An 18178-nucleotide genomic window follows, 5' to 3' on the forward strand; every position below is an offset into this window, starting at 1 on the left:
TTCAGGTGTGTGTTATTTTTATTTGAGTTAACCAGGATAACGCTTCACCCAGATACAGAAAGCTGAGGATCGGAGAAAACACTACCACGTTAGTGTCCCTTAGCAGTACCGCGAACTAACAGAAACACGTGTCGTTGCACAAGCTGAATATATTATAATTAATCATTCTTTCTCTAAATATAAAGGATCAAATAGTCAACGGAGATGTTTCCTAGGCGCAACATTAACATTTAAAAGCGAAAGCAACAACAAAGACTAGAACTTTGCACGTTTGTTGACTTTCTAAAAGACAGAAAAGGTCCGTTTCTAACAAAAAGGGACCGAAAAGCCAGGTCATGATGGGAGTTAATGAATGTATCTATGCAAATTGCTCTGACTTTACTTATAAAACATCCATTGTGCACAGGCCTCGAATTGTTTTGTCTGAGAAATTAAGCTTGTTTAAGTGTTTCAACATTTTAATGCAAAACTGATATTTATTTTTTCTTTTAATTTAAGAAAACTACATAAAGCTACATCTTCCTTCTTCCCCTTCCTATTTTAACGCCTGCCACGCAAGCTGTCTGCAGTGTTCAGCCTCAATTCAGCAGGCTAACTGTGCAGCAAAGTCATCCAAGGTTGTTTTATCCTTGTTGCCTTTGTTTTGAGGCCACAATTTCACGAACGAGGTCTTGTCCAGCTCATACCTCTCCCCCTCGTCACGGCCCATAAACAAATATTCTTTGTTTTCCTTAAGGTCGGGACTCTGGCAGGCTCCGCGCTTCCAGAGCTCAATTAAGCCTCCATCCTTTAACACCTTGTTGCCTTGCTTAATGATTTTCACAACTTGAACAACGTAGGCAAGCATGGCATTCTGCTCGTCGATCAGCACAACTTTCCCTTTTATGGCTGTCATAAGAATATAAAGAACATGCATTGTAGTAAGTAGAGTTGATATATTGACCTCCATAAGCATACGGAAATGGAAATTATATAGTGATTTTAAAAGAAGGGCAAACCCCGAAGGAGTACAGCTTACACTTAAACTACTGTCAGCCATTTTCAGGTTCCTCTGTTGCTCCACACCTGTGACGTATTCAGTATAACGTGATCAGCGAATTGAAGCGTTCAAGTGAGCGGAAAATTGTTCACTTTGAATTTCGGATGATTTCAAGCGCCATATTTCCCGAAATAAACCATCGCACGCGAGAATTTCCCTGTCACTCTCGAAACTAGAGGAAAATAACAAAGCCAATTGTCTCAAAAATCTTTGGTTCGAGTTCTTGTGACTTGTTCCCTTTGACCTGTTTTGTTGGTTTTGCTTAACTCGGCCCATGCAATCACTGTCGTAGCACTATTGCTTAGGCTATCTTACCGTAATTGTAATTTAAACAAGCCATGTTGATGAGCTTGGGGATGTTGCCGATAGGAGGATCGTGTTGAGCGCATTCGTCTGCAAAACAGAGGTTAAAAACAATTACTTGCAACATTCACTACCGCCCATTTTTATGCTAGGGACGTTAAGCACTGGTCAAAGTCGTCTAGACGTATTTAACGTCTAAGACAGTACAGTCAACTGCTGTAAAAACGGGACGCATAAAAGTAAAAGATACCATTGAAAAACAAAACAGTCTTAAAAAGACTTCCAACACTGACTTTTCCCAGTCGTCTCTTGACGAGCTGGGGATAAATGTGTCCCAGTTTATTGCGTCCCGTTTTTATACTTGCATTTATTGTCTGAGACGTTAAAGTCGTCTGTTAAGTGCGTCTGAACGACGAACTTAAAGGAAGAGGTTAATGTCGTCTGTCTTATTTTTTGCCGTTTTTACACTAGACATTAAAGCGGTCTATCTCAGGCGACTGTAACATCTCTACCATAAAAACGGCCAATAGCATATCACTTAAAAAGGCTTTCTCGTCATGAGTCAGTGGATGATAGCCAGGGCGGGTAGTGATGAAAACATTGGTTTTACAATAAAGATAATGGATTGAACGACTAAAGACAAACATAGGGTAAGCTTAAATTTATTACTAAACAACATCAGCGAAAAAGCTGAAGGTCGATGACCTGTTATAACCAAGTTATGGGGAGCACATTGTACAAAAACTAAAAACCAATACATTGCACAACGCCTTATACAGTCGACTCCCGATAACTCGAACCCTCAAGGGAAATCGAAAAAGTTTGAGTTATCGGTAGCTAGAAGGAAATAGCCGGAAGTAAGGTAAAAAACAGTTTTACTGTACAGTAAACACTTTAATCACATTTTACTGTAGAAATGTTGGGTGGAAATTGAAAGATACTTTTAGATTATAAATCAGAAAGTAACGTAACAAAACATAGCGTAATTCGAGCAGGCGTTTTACTGTTTTGAGAAGTAAAGTTGTTTCACGTTAGAATTGAGACAAACAACATCAGCCTCTACTAGTAAACCATATGTCTACAACACGTCAATGGAACTTCAAAATCCAATGTTTCCGACGCCAGTACGATGTTTTTCCTAGACTTTTTAAGGGCTCAAACATGGTTCGAGTTATCGAGGGTAAAATTGACCTCGATATAGAAATGATCTGAGGGGAAACAAAAATTACTTTAAGTTAGCGGGAGGTTCGAGTTACCGAGGGTTCGAGTTATCGGGAGCCAACTGTACATATGTTGGAGGTATACCGAGCACTTCAAAAATGGCTACGGAATGAAAATTTTTATTTAGAATTGTGATGACATCAGATTAAACCAACTATTTTCCCACATTACCTTGAGTACATTTACAGGATCTAGAGCCAATGTCGCAAACGCCCAATTTCAATGGGCTGTGCTTATCTGGCCCGTAGAACACGCTACACGACTCATCTACAAAAAACAAACACAATTGTTCAAATGACGAATAGCTCACAGTTACACAAGCTGTGAGGTTCTTAGTACGGGACTGTTTTTTAGAGAAAAAGTTTTAAGGAAATTTTACAAGGAATGGAGGAAATTGTATGGGAGCGATTCATCCCCATTCTCCTCACGGTTTCACCGCCAAACCACTTACGCGCACTAAATTTCAGCTATCTACTGTACCACCTGGCGGGTTTGTTAAGTGGGCCTTTTTTTTTCAGGGCTAAGTCTGATAGCGCTTATTTGAGACAACCTTTTTAAATACTTTGCTTATTAACTGAGGGAATAAACTTGGTTGAGAAGAGCTTCTCAAAAAATGAAACACTGACAGAGTACAGCTGTCACGGACCATATATAAAAACCAATGTTTGACACTTTGTTAACCCTTAATTCCTAAGCCAGTTTGTAAAATATGTACGTAGCTCTCACTTTCGCCACTTTAGAAAAAAGAAGAGAACTGGATCCGAAATGGGTCCCGCAAATGTCTCTGGGATAGTTACTGGGAACCCGCTGGTCAGCTATTGGCCAGTCCCAGAAGTTTTTTTGAAAGTTAACCCGGCCAAATTTCCTCCTCATTTCTAAAGGGGCGATGTACGTATTAGTCAGTCAATTATTTCCTAAAAAAATCCTTTGGGGTAATTACGTAAATGAAATCCCCTGACAAATCCTTTAGGTTTCATCTGTTGTTAGTTCTTCAGTATTTCGCGGAGTCAAGCTATTTATTCTACCTGGTTCGTAGTAGTCGTAGACAATAATAGGAACCACCTGAACCACACCCACGTAATATTCCCGGTCAAACCGAACATTCACGCACAGCTGTCGGTCATTTGGAATCTGAAATAAATTAACAGCACGTTTATAGGACTGATGCTCGAATGTATAATCATGAAGTCACTATTACTATTTTATATCAATGCCAGATGACTCAGTTGGACTTCTGCAGGCCCCGGTTGTTGAAACTACGGATAGTGCTACCCACCGGATAAATCACTATCCAGAAGATAAGTATTAGGAAAATCAATTGCACTATTCACTGGATAGATAATGATCCAGTTGATAGCGTTATCTGCCTATGATGGTGGAAAAGACATACAGCTGTACCCCTTATTCCAAGTGAGATATACGGTTAACTTCCGGGTATCATTAGAAAAATAACCTCTGGTAGGAAGAACATGTATATTACACATATTTACAACCAACAATTGTTATTTGTTGACGAGAAACGTACCTCACTTAGGTATAAAACGAGTGATCTGTCTGACACTTCATACTTGTCCAGTTCTGGCAAATCATCCCCCAACTGTGAGATAAAAATAACAAACACGTACCGATTAGTTCCCGTAAGAAAAGATGAGAAACGATAGCTGTTTAGTGCAATAATTCAGCATTGACTGCTCACAGATCTTTATTATCTTGTGTCTTTATTCGATGCCGACGGGACGGGGGACCTGGACACGAATCAATGCAGAGCGTTGGGTAATGGGGGGCTTGGGGGGGGAGGGAGAGAAAAAAAATCGAGGTGCATTGGAAGTGAGAAAGTTAAGTCTTCTTTAATGTGTTGAAAAAAATACTTAGAGTTTGCTTCTTCAGTAGTCAAGTTATCCAGTCAAAAGTTTAAAATCATTGTTTTGTGGCTGGAAAGATTGCTTGCACCTAAATAGTAGAGAGATCAAGGAGCCGCAGTCAAGAAGAGAAAACGGCGCGAACATTTGAATGCTTATCAGTTTTCTAATTGACTTCTAGCATTATTTTTGCTTCTGATTTGCCCGCTATCTACGAGCTGATACATAAGGAGTATGTCAGCCAATCAGAATAGAGAAATTCGCAGTGAAGCAAATTTTCACGACGGCCGGGGAAAAACTAACAGAATCTTACGAAAGCTCGTTTTAAACCATAAATGATGAGGTCTTGAAAGGTGTGACCGTTTAAATTAATAGATCTTTTTACCGATACGGCGGCCATATTGAATTTATTAGATTTAAGGAGTATTATGGTGTGCACGGGGGGCACATGCTCAGTATTTACGCTCGCTTTTTGTGCAAAAAGAAAACTTCACTGTATATTTCTCGGGGAAAAGGCGATCATTATTTCTAGGAAAACGTAGAGAAAAATTGGCCCGAAAAGCGTGCGTAAATACGGAGCGAGTATATCGGATCGTACTCATGCCCCCTGGGCATCCTATAATACATCTTAAATCTAATTAATTCAATATGGCCCCCCTATCAGTAAAAAGGTCTATTCTCTTTAGCAAAACTTTCATCTGGTACAATTAATTTTTCGGCATTTGACAAAAAAAAAAATTTGAAAATTTAAAGAATTTTGTCTTTGGGTGAAAGGGTTGCTATCATCGTTACCGTTACCTTTTGCAGAGACTTTTGTTCTGGTTTGAAGCCTGTTAAAATGCCAATATCAATTATAGACATGCTTGTATTTCCTCTCTCCTTATATCTACAAGAAAAAAAAAAAAAAAAATGATTAAGTGCTACTTAAAAACCAATATGAGGCTCTAACTAATAGCCGCTGGTCTGCTAAAAAAGTCAGGACCTCTTTTCCTGAAGGCGGGAAGATTCGGAGACAGAAGATAAGATAAGATTCTAGTTTCAATATTGCTATTATCACACTCTGATGCCTTAACCCTTTCACTACCAAATATGACCAAAGGCAAATTCGACAAAAATCCCAATTTCATTTTGTAAAATTTTTTAAAACAAATAACACCACATGAAAGTACTTCCAAAGAGATTTCATTCGAATGGTGGCACCATAGGATTTTGTCCACAGACGTAAAAGTTAGAACCACGTCACAAACTCCATCATCCACTCTGGCAGTGAATTGGATGCAGGTACGAATAAACGGAGGCGACAATACAAGCCATATTAGTGAAAGGAGAGCGCCCTCACCACTGCGCCATCCCTTGCTCTCCATTACTAACGAGGGTCAATACTTTCGGATAAGAGAGGTTATCCTATGAAAGAGTCCTTACCGAGTGCAAAATTTCAAGTGAATGCTCTTCACGGGTTGATGTTTGGGTGGTTTTCTTGTCGGCTTTCTTGTTGGCTTTGGTTTTTTCCCTTTGTTAGGTTTTTTAGGCTTCTTATTTTTACACCCTTTCTTGTTCTTGTTCTTTCCTCTACACTTTTTTTTGTTCCTCTTTTTATCTGGTTTCTTGTTCTTTTTCTTCTTTGGCTTTACATCGGCGTCATCCCCATCATCATCAGCTTGGTCCCCTCCAGGGCCAAACAGATTCCCAGAATTTTTCTCTTTGATTTCTTTAACTTCCGGCTTCGTTATTTCAAACTTGCAGACTTCACCTTTGGCTGAAGGAAGGTTATAGCGGACGTCCACCTTGAACAAAACAAGAAAATTTTTTTACAAATGACAACCATTTTTCTTGAAATTGCAGGAACGAAGACACGAAAGAAAGAATTCCTTAGGCGACAACATATCCTTTAAATTTCGATACGCTGGTGAAGTGTGCACCAGCCGTCGTTGATCATGAGCCTGCAGTAATTTAACTCAGTAACAAATATTGTTATATAGCTGGAAATTTTTTCCCAACAGCGCGCTCTCATTGTTTATTTCGAGGCCACATGACATCTAACAATGAAACTGTTTCCCGCCAAAATCTCTGAGCGGGCAACATTGCAAAATCTATGACATCAGAGGGTAACAGTGTAATGTTACCCGCGAATGTTGACCGACGGCAGCCGTTACAGCGAGGTTTAATGAATTTCCAGCAAAGTGTTTAGTGTTCAATAGCCCGTTGTTGTAGATAGAAACCAGGGGTCAATTGAGGGCCTGTTTACATGGAGGTGGGGTACCCCAGGTAGGTGAGGTAACTGGCTTAGGTGGGGTAACCCGCCTGTCCATATAACCTCTCATTTTAATTTGATCACGTTTACATGATAGGTGGGGTGACCCACCAAGGCGGGTAGCCCGGTCTACCAGACCGGGTCACCCTCTCAGCCGGGGTCACATTTTGCCATGTAAACGTTTCAAGGTGTGGTAACCCGCCTGGCCGGGGTCGGATTCGTGATACATCAAATTCGCGCAAAATTCACTTTGGCGGTTGCTTTGCATTGTTATCAAAGTTAACAATAGAAAGCCACAGCACTGAAGGTTTCAGCAAGAGTGTACAAGTGCATTAATCGCCAAAACACGTAGTTTGTCAGCATTTTTCTTGTTTGCGTGCTTGGCGACCACTCAATAATTTTGAGAAGGTGCACCCCGGGATGGCGTGGTTGTAAGATTGCATGTAAAGGAGGGTTAATTTTTTTACCTCACATAAGCAGGTTACCTCACCTACCTGGGGTTCCCTACCTCCATGTAAACAGGCCCTTCATAAAACTCTTAACCGTGTAATTTACAAGTGCAGCCATTGTTTTAGAATCTGAAAACAATAGCTACACTTGTAAATTACACGTGTAAAAGTTTTATTAAATTGACCCCTGGCTGTAGTTGACCTTGTTCTAATACAATACCTCCATCTTTCTTATGTAAATCATATTGTTCTTATGCTAACTTGTAGTATTTTCAAGCATAACGTCCATAATAAAACAAAGAAGGTTTGAATCAAAACAAGTTCAACCTCAGCTTCACATTCACTCAAAAGCTAGGATACTCAGTCCAAAACTGTAAAATTGTCTGTTAAAAATAAATTAATAGAGAGCTTTAGATTTGAGGGCGAGAACGCGTACAAGTACGAGATTTAACTTAAAGTTTTTTAGCGCGTGTTCTCAAAAAAGAAATGGTAGCCCGGAAAGTTTGATTTTACTTTTTTTCACCAAACAAGTTAGTACGGTTATTTATGCTGAAGGAGGTTAAGCCCTCTCCCGATCGCAAAATGATAAAACTTCTTACATTTGATAACTTGTTCCCGCCACTACGACATTCTCGCTAAATCCGGTTCTAAAATCACTTTTTCCCTCTAAAATGGCGCTGATTTACACGCGCGCAAAACTTTAACGTCATTGAGGAAATCCTGTACTCGTAGTCGTCCTAGTCCTCGAAAATCTAAGGCTCCCTAATAAATCAACAAGTAAGTCAGAATAATAATGTGTTTACCTCGAGTAGCCCAATTCCCTTTCCTTTTGCTGTCACAATAAGTTTGCCACCCAGGAACCTCTTGACCTGTGAAAAAAGCCGATATTGAATTCATTTGACTTATTAAAATTAATTCTTAATCTAGAGGTTGGGTATTCCTTCAACCAAACATATAAATAGATTAGCCACCGATTTAGTATGGAAACTTTTCTAATTTCCAGCTTTTCGTTGCTTTGAACATACAGCTGTGGAAGGATCAAATTTAAAAATCCTTGGGGAAACACAATCTACATCGTCATTATAGAGTGACATAGAACTAACACAAAGTTTTCAGCCCTTTTTTAACTTTAAGGTCAGACTTCTGAGGCGTTCATTTTTGGTTTTATTTAGAGCAATTCCATTCACCATCGTTGGACACAGGAACAGAATGTATAAACAATTAGTAAATTTAACTGTCTTAGCATGCATTTACCTCCAAATTGTAATGAGCTTCTTCAGGGCTTTGAAATAATGAATGCCACTTCTATGAACTGTTTATGTTCGAGTATATTGCTCGGATGTTTGGAAAATAGTAATTAAAGTTTGCCTTCCATCGTCATTCACGGACTTCTTAGAATGGAGTAGTGTACCAATGATACTTGGTTATGTTTTTCTCGACGTCGCAGTGATTCGGCACGATCGAACAATTTTGCGCGATCAATGTGTGTTTTAGCCCAAGGATCAAAACAAAGACGACAAAAACGGCGCCGCGTTTGTTCTGTCAGCATAAGATCGATAGAGTATTAAAATAAGTAGCGACGAACAAATATAATTGTGAAAGATTTAAAACAGTCTTGGTCTTTATCTGTGGTCTAGAGTCCTTTGTAGGTCGTTTATAAAAAGTAAAGGTGCGTCGCTCAAAAACGTCTATGGTCAGGGGGGGGATAGACTTGCCCCCCCGTCCCATCACATAAACGTCTGTAAAATTTCGCGACTTCGCGGAGCTACGTACATCTTTGTTAGTTTTTAGCAAATCACTTTCAAACTTGAGCCCCGTCCACATGTATCTCAATATTTTTGAATCCGGATTCACTCTAGTGCCCAGGACTCCTCTGGGAATATTGGAAACAGGGAATGGGTCGTAAAACGCGAGAAATTTACATCTTGCTCTGCTCTGAGAGAACCTGGGAACGAGGATACCATCTTGAACATAGTATTCACGGCAAAGAACTGGGTTCGATCTTGTTATGTCACCGGATAAAGAAAACTTTCCGGATTTAGCGTCCACACGATTCCGGATTCAAAGTGTATTCAAAAATTTTTACTCTGGAGAGCAGAATCAGAAAGTTGAGGATTCGTATGCGGATTCACCGGATACGTTTGGACAGAACCCGCATCCGGAAAAAAAAAGTTGCGGATTCAAAAATATCCAGATAAGTGTGGACGGGGCATTGGTATTCTTTCCGATTTTAAGGCGTTTTTTCCAGTGGAAATGTCGGATTTTCTGGCCCTAGTCAAAAACCGAGAAACCGTGGAAGGGGCTAGTTTTAAACACTTAGGCCTAGTCCTTTTTTGAGTGAAGTATTTTAAAAACAGTTTAGCAAATTAACAGCATGTTGGTAAAGTATTAAAAAACTCACTTTCTACCTGATAAAGACACGGCTAAACTCTACGTCGTCCAGTTTTTTAGACCAAAATAACCCCAAATCTTAAATATTAGTGCAAGAATGAGTTGATCTATATCAGAGATTTTGAAGCCGTTCAAAAAAACTCGCTGCGCCTCGAGTTTCAAACCTGATAATGCAGATAATACACTTCCGCTCGTTTTTTAAAATGAACATAAATTTTTGACTTACATCAATCGCTCTGCGTAGCAGTGCTTTTTCTTTGTTGATATGTATCTCGGCTGGTTTCCAATTAATGTCCAGCTCCGACCTAATTTTAACTCTCAGATCCAATCCCCTTCCTTTTGTCTTATCGCTGTACGCAGCAAGAGCCTGTAGCGCCACAACTGTGTCCTGTAGAAAAAAAAAATACAGTCAAAATTAAGCGAACCTCTATTATAAGCTGTCACTTACCGAAGTCCTGAAAATAGTTTCCCTTAATTACTGTAAAACTGACCATTATCAAGCGCTTTAATTCGGCTAGTGATGACCTTGATTTAAAAAAACATTCTTTTTACAAGTAAATCACGCAAAAAAGGGAGTTTAAGCAACGACATCTTTGAGCGACGCACGTCAACCTGAAGTGAGTCCTCTTCCCTATTGATATGCCTTGATGCTATCAAATTGGGGCGCCACGCAGGTCCTTCAAGGCCTCACAGTATTAGCTGTGAAAACAATAGACATAGAAATATGACTATGACTCTATCCCCAAAACAACGGAGCTGCGTGTTATTTAGAACCAATGAAATTAGAGGTTTTGAAGAGCTGCGTACTTACTGATCAAATTTGTATTGCTAAGTGTCTTTACTCTGATAGAAATGGTCTGCTGGGAAAATTTGTTCACAATCATGGCTCAAGAGTGCAAAAAGTCCACTTTCAGTTGACGTGCGTCGCTCAAAAACGTCGTTTCTTAAACTTCCTAATATATGCAGACAAACGGCACTGAGGTTTCTATCAAAACTTAGTTATCTCCAGGGGCCCACTTCCACTCGAAGGCTGGGTTACTTAGCATACAACCCTAAATTGACCTATTAAGCGATGTAACTGTATAACCGACAATCTCATTCCCAGGGTCCTCTCTAACTCGTCTCCTGAAGCAAGAAAGAGAGAAAGCGGGGGGGGGGGGGGGGGAGGGGTGAAGAACGGGTGGGAAAGGAGACTGGCGACGAGATTGCATAACCTAACTTATTAGGTTAATCCTTGTTATATGCAAAACGCCTGCCTTGTGTTAAGAATACGGACGTTTACCTACCTGAGTGGAAACGAATCCAGCGCCACCCTTCCTCTGACTGGTCATATAAGTTACAATAGGACCGGCATATCCAGTGCGACCAAGCTGAAGCTGAGCTAGGAGAGCATAGCCAGCGGTTTCCACATTCAGTGCGTTTCCACCAGCATTCCAGTAACGTGTCTGTTTGGCTGAAAGATGAGGACAACGCATGCGCACTTAGCAACTGAATATGTAATAAACCTGCAAATCTTCTTAGTCTCTTCATCTCAAAGGGTGTGTTAAAATAAATCTTCTAGTTGCCCTTGGCTTCAATTTGCCGCGTTCATTGCTGCTTTCTGTTGATTAACACACCGCTGTTCTCGTCTTTTTCTCTTATTTTTTTTTTTTTTTTTTGGAAATAGTGTTACCTAAGCACCACTGACTCCATAAGGCTGAGCATGCAGGATCTACAGCTACAGTATATGCAATGCGTACGTAAGCTTACTAAACACTACTATCTTTAGTCATGTCAATTTGAAAACAGTCTGATACTGCGAAGAAACACACGAACCATTATCGTAGACAGCATTCTGCACAAGCCTGTCGTTTGCTTTGAATTTTTCTGCGCTGTTCACCAGACTCAGCGCGTAAGCTGTCAGTGCCATACTGTACGGTCTGTTTAGGGTCCTGTATTGATTTTCCAGGTACTGTGTAGCAAGCGTAATGGCTGCCTGGGAATTCTGAAAACACAAATCAAACACAACTTACTCTCAATGTAATATTATCTGCGTGGCAAAATATATAAATAAATAAATATGGATTTAAAAGATGTCTGTTCAGTCAGTGACTCAGGGGGCTCGGGAGATATGGATGTTACAAAGTGAAAATAAATGAACCAAAAAGAATAAGGCCACCTTATTCAGTTGGCAACAACTCTGAAAAGAGAGAGCGAACCGGTGGGAAATTGTACTTTTATTTTCCCCGCATTGGCAGCAAAGTAGGCAGGGCAGGAGTAGGACCTATGCGACCTTTGGTCCTCAAAATTTTGGGGGGATTTGGCTTCCCACAAATTGGTGCCGAAAATATCGCTTGCAAAGAGTAAAAATGTTTATTTGGCAAATATCTGGTCTCACGATCTTTTCACAGATCGTTAAACCACATTGCATTTTACATTCCCAATGACATTGATGGCTTTTCCCTCCGACAACTCAGATCAAGAACTAAGAAGCAACATAAAGCCTATGTTGCAGGGTTGTCTGAACAATGGTTGACTAAGCAAACAGTGAGTAGTGTTAAGATTGCAAAGAGCTACGAATAGAACATTATGGTAAATTCGAGGAGGGGTATGCGATTGGCGTGATGTACGACGAGTGATTCCTCCTCCCCATCAACCCCACACTTAAAAAAACTTTAAAAACTTTCCGCTGCCAGTAGTACTTTATTTATTTTTAATGATATTTCACCAGTTGATTTTCTTGTATTAAAATTATCACCACGTTAACCTGAAGTAACTCAAACACATACCACTCCGTTGCACTTGCATTCTGCCAGAGTCGACAAAACAAAGGCTGTCATGGCAACGTCTCCCTCGTTACCGTATATTCCTCCCTTAAATAAGAAAAGAATTTAAATGCATGAGAAATAGGCCTTAGTTTATCCATTTACGAAACATTTAATTAATATTTAGTTGAGTGCATCAAGGATTTAAATGCCAATATTCGTCCGAACGGTCAGCATCTATTTGCAGTCTTCTAAACAGTTTTGGGCACATAAATGTGAGCAGAGAACCTAAGTCCACAACCCACTTTCTCGGAGATTGCCCCATCAGGTTCCTGTGTAAATCAACTGGAGCGTAACCCTAGCCTGCAGCAGAATACCCCTTCCCCCCCGTCTACCCACATCAAAGGCAAAATAAATTAGTAATTTTATTACTGAGAACCAGAAATACTTATTCCCTACTAAACTGCGGTAAAATGTACGGGCGTTTTTAATTCTTAAATTAATTTTCACACACTTCATTTGTTAGCTTTTAGGCCATGTGCAGTAACATTACTTTCTATTGTCTTCTTTTCGTTACGCAGACAAAAATTCGCGAAGAATTGCTTCGCGACAACCTTTATAAATCTCGAATTCCATAAAAGGTAACACTACAGGGCTTACATACCACCATCTCTCTATGAATGACATGGTGGACCTCTGGGAGAGCACCATCTCCGCGTTGATTCTGAATTAACCAATGCACTGACTCACAAACAAGGTTTTCATCCACATTGATCCCAGGAAACTGTTTAGCCCGGCAAAATACTCTCATTACAAAAGCTGTCAGCCTTCAAACAGAAAAAAAGGCAAGTGATGTATAGATAGCACTGCTACCCGGGTTAAAAAATGACAGGCTCTAGAAAGATTAAAGATACCAGACAATGATAAAGCACTGAATATTTACACACCATGTACTTCCTGGTCGGCTGTTTCCAAAAGCGCTAAAGGACTTGTCATTGCGACGGTAGTTCAGTTCACTTTGGTATCCTAGAAGAGCGTACAGTCGAACCTCTATTTAGCGACCAAATTAACTCAAGAAAGGGTCAAGTAGCCGAGAAATTCTGTGTGTAAGGAATAAACATCTTGTCCAACGGGACTTCTCCGAACATGTCACTTAGGCCCGGTTTATACTGAGAAAAGTTGTACACGGTGGAAAAGTCACCGCCTACCCGAGCTACCCTGGGCTAGCCACATTTTCTTCCATTTTCTTTATAAAATTTGGCAAGGCGTTTAAACTAGAAACAAAAAGTTGACTCGGCTAGAAGGGGGACCTGTCTAGCCAAGTCATCCTTTTGTGATGGTAGGGTCACCCTTCTGGCCGGGCCAACCTTTCCCCATATAATTATTTTGGCTCACTCAGCCGGGTCAGCTCGGTCAAGGTGAGACAATCAGAGCATGCGTGAGAGCTGTTGGTTCGGGCAGAGGGGTCAACTTTTTTATCACATAAAAGATCGCTTCAGTTGACTCCGATGAGAGGGTGACCCTTATTCCCGCGGGCCGGGACAGGTTTTCTCCAATAAAAAGGGCCTAAAGAGAGTTTTGCCACTTAGTAGAATACCCCTCGCTGAGCTGGTGCCTCCGTTTTCATTGGCCTTTGAAAACACCCCCGCTATTGGTTTTAGGCATAAGGGACATTGTTTTGAGTCATAAATCGATTGGTTCGATAGCTAATATTAGACAACACGTTCTGAGAGCTTCATGATAGGCCCTAACAGAGATTTGACTTTACCACAATCAGTATTGTAACACAATAATTGACTTAAAATAGTCACGGTAGCATTTTTTTGTGCCTTAAAGGTGAGGCTTTGATAAGACAAAAATACCCAAATAGTATGCGTCCCGCTTTAAATTTAAACGCCATAACCCTGAGCTCACCAGACTGAATGAAACGATAAGCATTTTCCTCATTGTCCCCAGATAACTGCTTGGTAGCACTCAAATATCCTAAAACGTAGACGTTCGGAGCGAGACCGATCATATTTTGCTCCCCACATCCAGTGGGTTGACGGAAAAACTTCTCCAGGCCACCCTGGATAGTAGTGTTGACAACAGGTCCAAGCAGGTTTCCTAAAAAAAATCGAAAACTGTTGTTACAAGAAGCGCGAAAATAATCTCTAGCCACCTCTAGTTAAAATTAAAATTGTTCTGAACCCTTTTCATTTATTCATTCATTCATTCATTGATTCTTTATTTGCCATATATACAAAATTTTACAATTTAAGGTTGGAATAATGAGATTAAAGAAAAAATAAATGAAAAAAGTAAATGAAAAAAGTAAATCTGGGTAAAAAATTTTAAGCTTCGCTCAAACAACTCAGAAACTGATTACAACTGAGCAACCCAAAATTGTCCCACTAAACTCTTTTTTAGATAGGTTTATTCCGTTGTTATGATGAATTGTTATGCAAGAAAAACGACCATGCTTCGCACATCAATCATTTCGCATTTTACTAGTTGGTACTTTTATTATCCCACGGATACACAGACAGAATTTCCTTGCTCTTTTGGTCAATTCACCAATTTACAATCTGCATTAACATTCTCTTTAGTACACACAAAAATACTTATAGATGAAATACAAATGTACTATAAGACTCTGGGGGCTAAGTTAACTAGAACGATTTCTAGTTGTAACCATTTAGTTCAACTGAGATGCGCTTTAAGACGCCCGTTTAAAAATTTGACGTGCAAAGGGAGATATTTCCAAAGATCGATTGCCATAAACGAAATTACTGTTTACCTACATTAGTTGTGACGCCTGGCTGTTATAGAGATTACGTTGTAATTAGCTTCGCTCAAACGAACGTTAATTATTTATCGCTTAAATAACCGCAAAACCAGGTAAAATCAGCTATGAGTGGATCGCGTGCGGCCCTAACCATAAGTGTGACGCCTGAAGGCGACAAACTGTAAAAAAGAATTCGAGGCTAAATAACGGTGGAAAATATATTTTCACTGCTAGCGTATCTTGTGTTGTAATTATGCAAACCCGATCGCTAAGAAAAAGCTTGTTGTATTGATCGAAAAGAATTACTCAGTGCTGAAAAATGCTATAAACCACTCCGACCAACATTTATTGTCATGAAGACACTTCAAAAAAATTATTCTATCGCTACTGACAAGCAGGGGGAAATAAGAGATACTTAAAGTACGCGCTCCGGAAACTTTCAATTCCTTTCACCCCTCGGTTATCATTTTGGTTTACGGTCACTTAGATCCATGGTCAGATCGTCCCAAGCCAGATCGTTCCATTTTAAAGCGTCAGATCGTTCCACAATTTCAGTGTAAAATTCGATGTGAAGGCGCGCTTTTTTGGCTTCTTGGCTTAAAGAACGGGCCCCCCTTGCGCTGGCGGTCAATAAATTCCCCGCGCTCGACGGACTTTGAAGAGCAAAGAGAGGGTCTGTGAACAGGCTAGCTAAGCTATTAGCAAATCTCCTGCTCTCACGATTGAATGTTTTGATTGAATATCCTACCTGTCAGGTAAACGAATGCTCCAACTGATGCAGGAACGGCATCCTTATGGGACTTCAAATCAATGCTAAATTCAACAATGTGTAGAGGTCCATCACGTCTCAAAGATTCTACGGTAAAATACATTAAAGTTGTAAAAGACACGATTAAAGTAACTGACGAAAGTAGAAGAAAAATCACTCAATCATAACAGAAAGTCACACCATCAAGCAATTTTAGCCTTATTGACTGTGAGATACACTTTTAAAACGCTGGTTCAACGAAAGCCCTTGTTAAGCTCTTTTGCATTACTTATGTGTTCTTCTACACTTTAAATTAAAGGGGTAGTTTGCTATTTCAGGGCATTTTAACATAGGGCAGCCTACTACTGTAAAATAACTGTTCAATGGAGTAGAATATTGCCTAAAAAATTATTTTCTAAACCTGGCAAAAGGCTTAAAAGTTCGGGATAACCGTTCGTTACATTCGTCTAAGATAATCGAAGTTTTTCTACTAGCTTACCTAAGATTTTCAAAGTTGTGTTTTCCTTTTTTATCATTTCCAAGGTTATTATTAAAAAAAGGTCTCCTGAAAATGTCGGTCTTAAGAAAAGGCGTCCCCTAGAATCTTCCGAACAGATAAATTACTTTTAGGGAAGCTCCAAATTAACCAAAGAGGTTTGAAAAGTCAAGTGTAAAGAAAACAATGTAAAACGAACACTTCTAACGTACTTTAATAAATATAAATAAAAGTGATTTGGAGGTAGCACATCCACAAAGTGGTTCTTCGTCTACCTGAATCCTGGTCGAATTGGTTTTTGAGGAGAGGGGAAAACCGGAGTACTCGGAGAAAAACCTCTCGGAGCAAAGGAGAGAACCGACAATAAACTCAACCTACATATGGCGCCGACGCCGGGATTTGAACCCGGGCCACATTGATGGGAGGCAAGCGCTCTCACCCCTGCGCCATCCCTTACTCCCCAAACTTGAAAACATACGGTCGCTGGGTGCCCCTACATCATTCTTACCAGCTGATAAGACAGACCTCACGGTCAACTGACACGATTTGTAGTAGGTTTTAAAATTTGAAATTGACTAATCATTTTCTCTCAGGTATAGGGCTCCATTAATTATATTAACCACATTTCTTGTGGCAACTGATACTCGCCCTAAGTGAGGGAGTCCGTACACGCCCTAAGTGAGGGAGTCCGTACATTCCGGAATCTGGGCAACTTTTGCTAGTGGAATCCGAAATGCAGCTCAAGGAATCCGGCATCCCTACTAATGGCTGGAATCCGCAATCCAAGTTCCGCTAACAAAGAATCCGGAATCCAATCCCCGGACTCCATAATCCAGTCCCTGGAATCCGGAATCCAATGCCTAGAATCCGGAATCTAATCCCTGGAATCCATAATCCAATCCCTGGAATCCGGAATCCAATACCTGAAATCCGGAATCCAATTCCTGGAATCCGGAATTCCCATCTGGAATCCGGAATCCAAACCCTGGAATCCGGAATCCAATCCCTGGAGTCCATAATTTAAGACTGTCTTGGATTCCCTTGCAAGGGGCGATGTTACAATAGGCCATTTGCACGATGGCGTCATTTTACTACTATGACTAGAATCCTTTTCGTTTTTCCTTTCAGATTTAAATTTGGTAATTCCAGTGAGGTTTAAATAACAAAAGCCCTAATTTGCACAAGAAAGCAAAGTCCTGAAGGATTCTGGTCGTAGTAGTAAAATGACGTCATCATGCAAATGGTCTATTATTATCTAAAAGTGACAAAATTCGTACTTTGGCTTTGGAAGACTGCTTGAGTGGGCTTGACTGCTTTGTTTTCTGCACTGCTGCTTTTATCGTTAAGAAGACCTAAAATAAAGAAGTTGAATTAGTCTTTTCAACAATCAGTGCACAATATTGAAATCGAAAAACATTTAACCCCAAATCTAAAAAACATATTCGTGGTTGGTTCATGCGATTACTATTACTATTATTATTATTAATATTATTATTATCATCATCATCATCATCATCATCATCATTATTATTATTAAGGCAGTACAAACGTCTGGATGCCCAGAGTAAGAAATAAACGCTTTGGCTAGGCTAGTAACAATTACACAATAATTTGTGCAAAAAAAAAACTGTGTAAAAATGATTTGATAAAAGCGTCATAAGCGTTATTATTATTATTATCATTATTATTATTATTATTATTATTATTATTATTATTATTATTACCATCATCATCATTGTTACTGTTATCGTTATCGTTGCTGTTGTCGTTATCATTATCACTTTCATAATCATGATCATTACTATTATTGTATAATTACTACTAATAATTCTGAAGTGTTTTACTTTTTATGCGTTGGTGCTAAATTTTGGTTGTAACATTATTTAAAAATTACAACAGTTATTACCCAT

At 39.7% G+C, this 18178-nt stretch overlaps 1 protein-coding gene across 1 annotated transcript in view; it reads right to left on the reverse strand.

The window, feature by feature from the left end:
• The window catches only part of LOC140936384 (complement C3-like), a 41965-nt gene continuing 23787 nt past the window's right edge, over positions 1–18178 (reverse strand). The window contains exons 25-42 of the mRNA XM_073385846.1: positions 18175–18178; positions 17546–17620; positions 15773–15880; positions 14172–14363; positions 13205–13283; positions 12922–13084; positions 12282–12365; positions 11329–11497; positions 10800–10966; positions 9740–9901; positions 7926–7991; positions 5845–6206; positions 5221–5308; positions 4089–4160; positions 3589–3694; positions 2735–2830; positions 1355–1432; positions 1–888 (exon numbers count right to left, since the gene is read on the reverse strand). The exon at positions 18175–18178 is cut by the window's right edge and continues 48 nt beyond it. Of these exons, the coding sequence (XP_073241947.1) occupies positions 584–888; positions 1355–1432; positions 2735–2830; positions 3589–3694; positions 4089–4160; positions 5221–5308; positions 5845–6206; positions 7926–7991; positions 9740–9901; positions 10800–10966; positions 11329–11497; positions 12282–12365; positions 12922–13084; positions 13205–13283; positions 14172–14363; positions 15773–15880; positions 17546–17620; positions 18175–18178 (2376 nt within the window). The 3' untranslated portion in view covers positions 1–583. The remainder of the gene's footprint in view (positions 889–1354; positions 1433–2734; positions 2831–3588; positions 3695–4088; positions 4161–5220; positions 5309–5844; positions 6207–7925; positions 7992–9739; positions 9902–10799; positions 10967–11328; positions 11498–12281; positions 12366–12921; positions 13085–13204; positions 13284–14171; positions 14364–15772; positions 15881–17545; positions 17621–18174) is intronic.

Source organism: Porites lutea, chromosome 5, assembly GCF_958299795.1.
Source record: "Porites lutea chromosome 5, jaPorLute2.1, whole genome shotgun sequence".
In the NCBI taxonomy this organism is placed as follows: Eukaryota; Metazoa; Cnidaria; class Anthozoa; order Scleractinia; family Poritidae; genus Porites; species Porites lutea.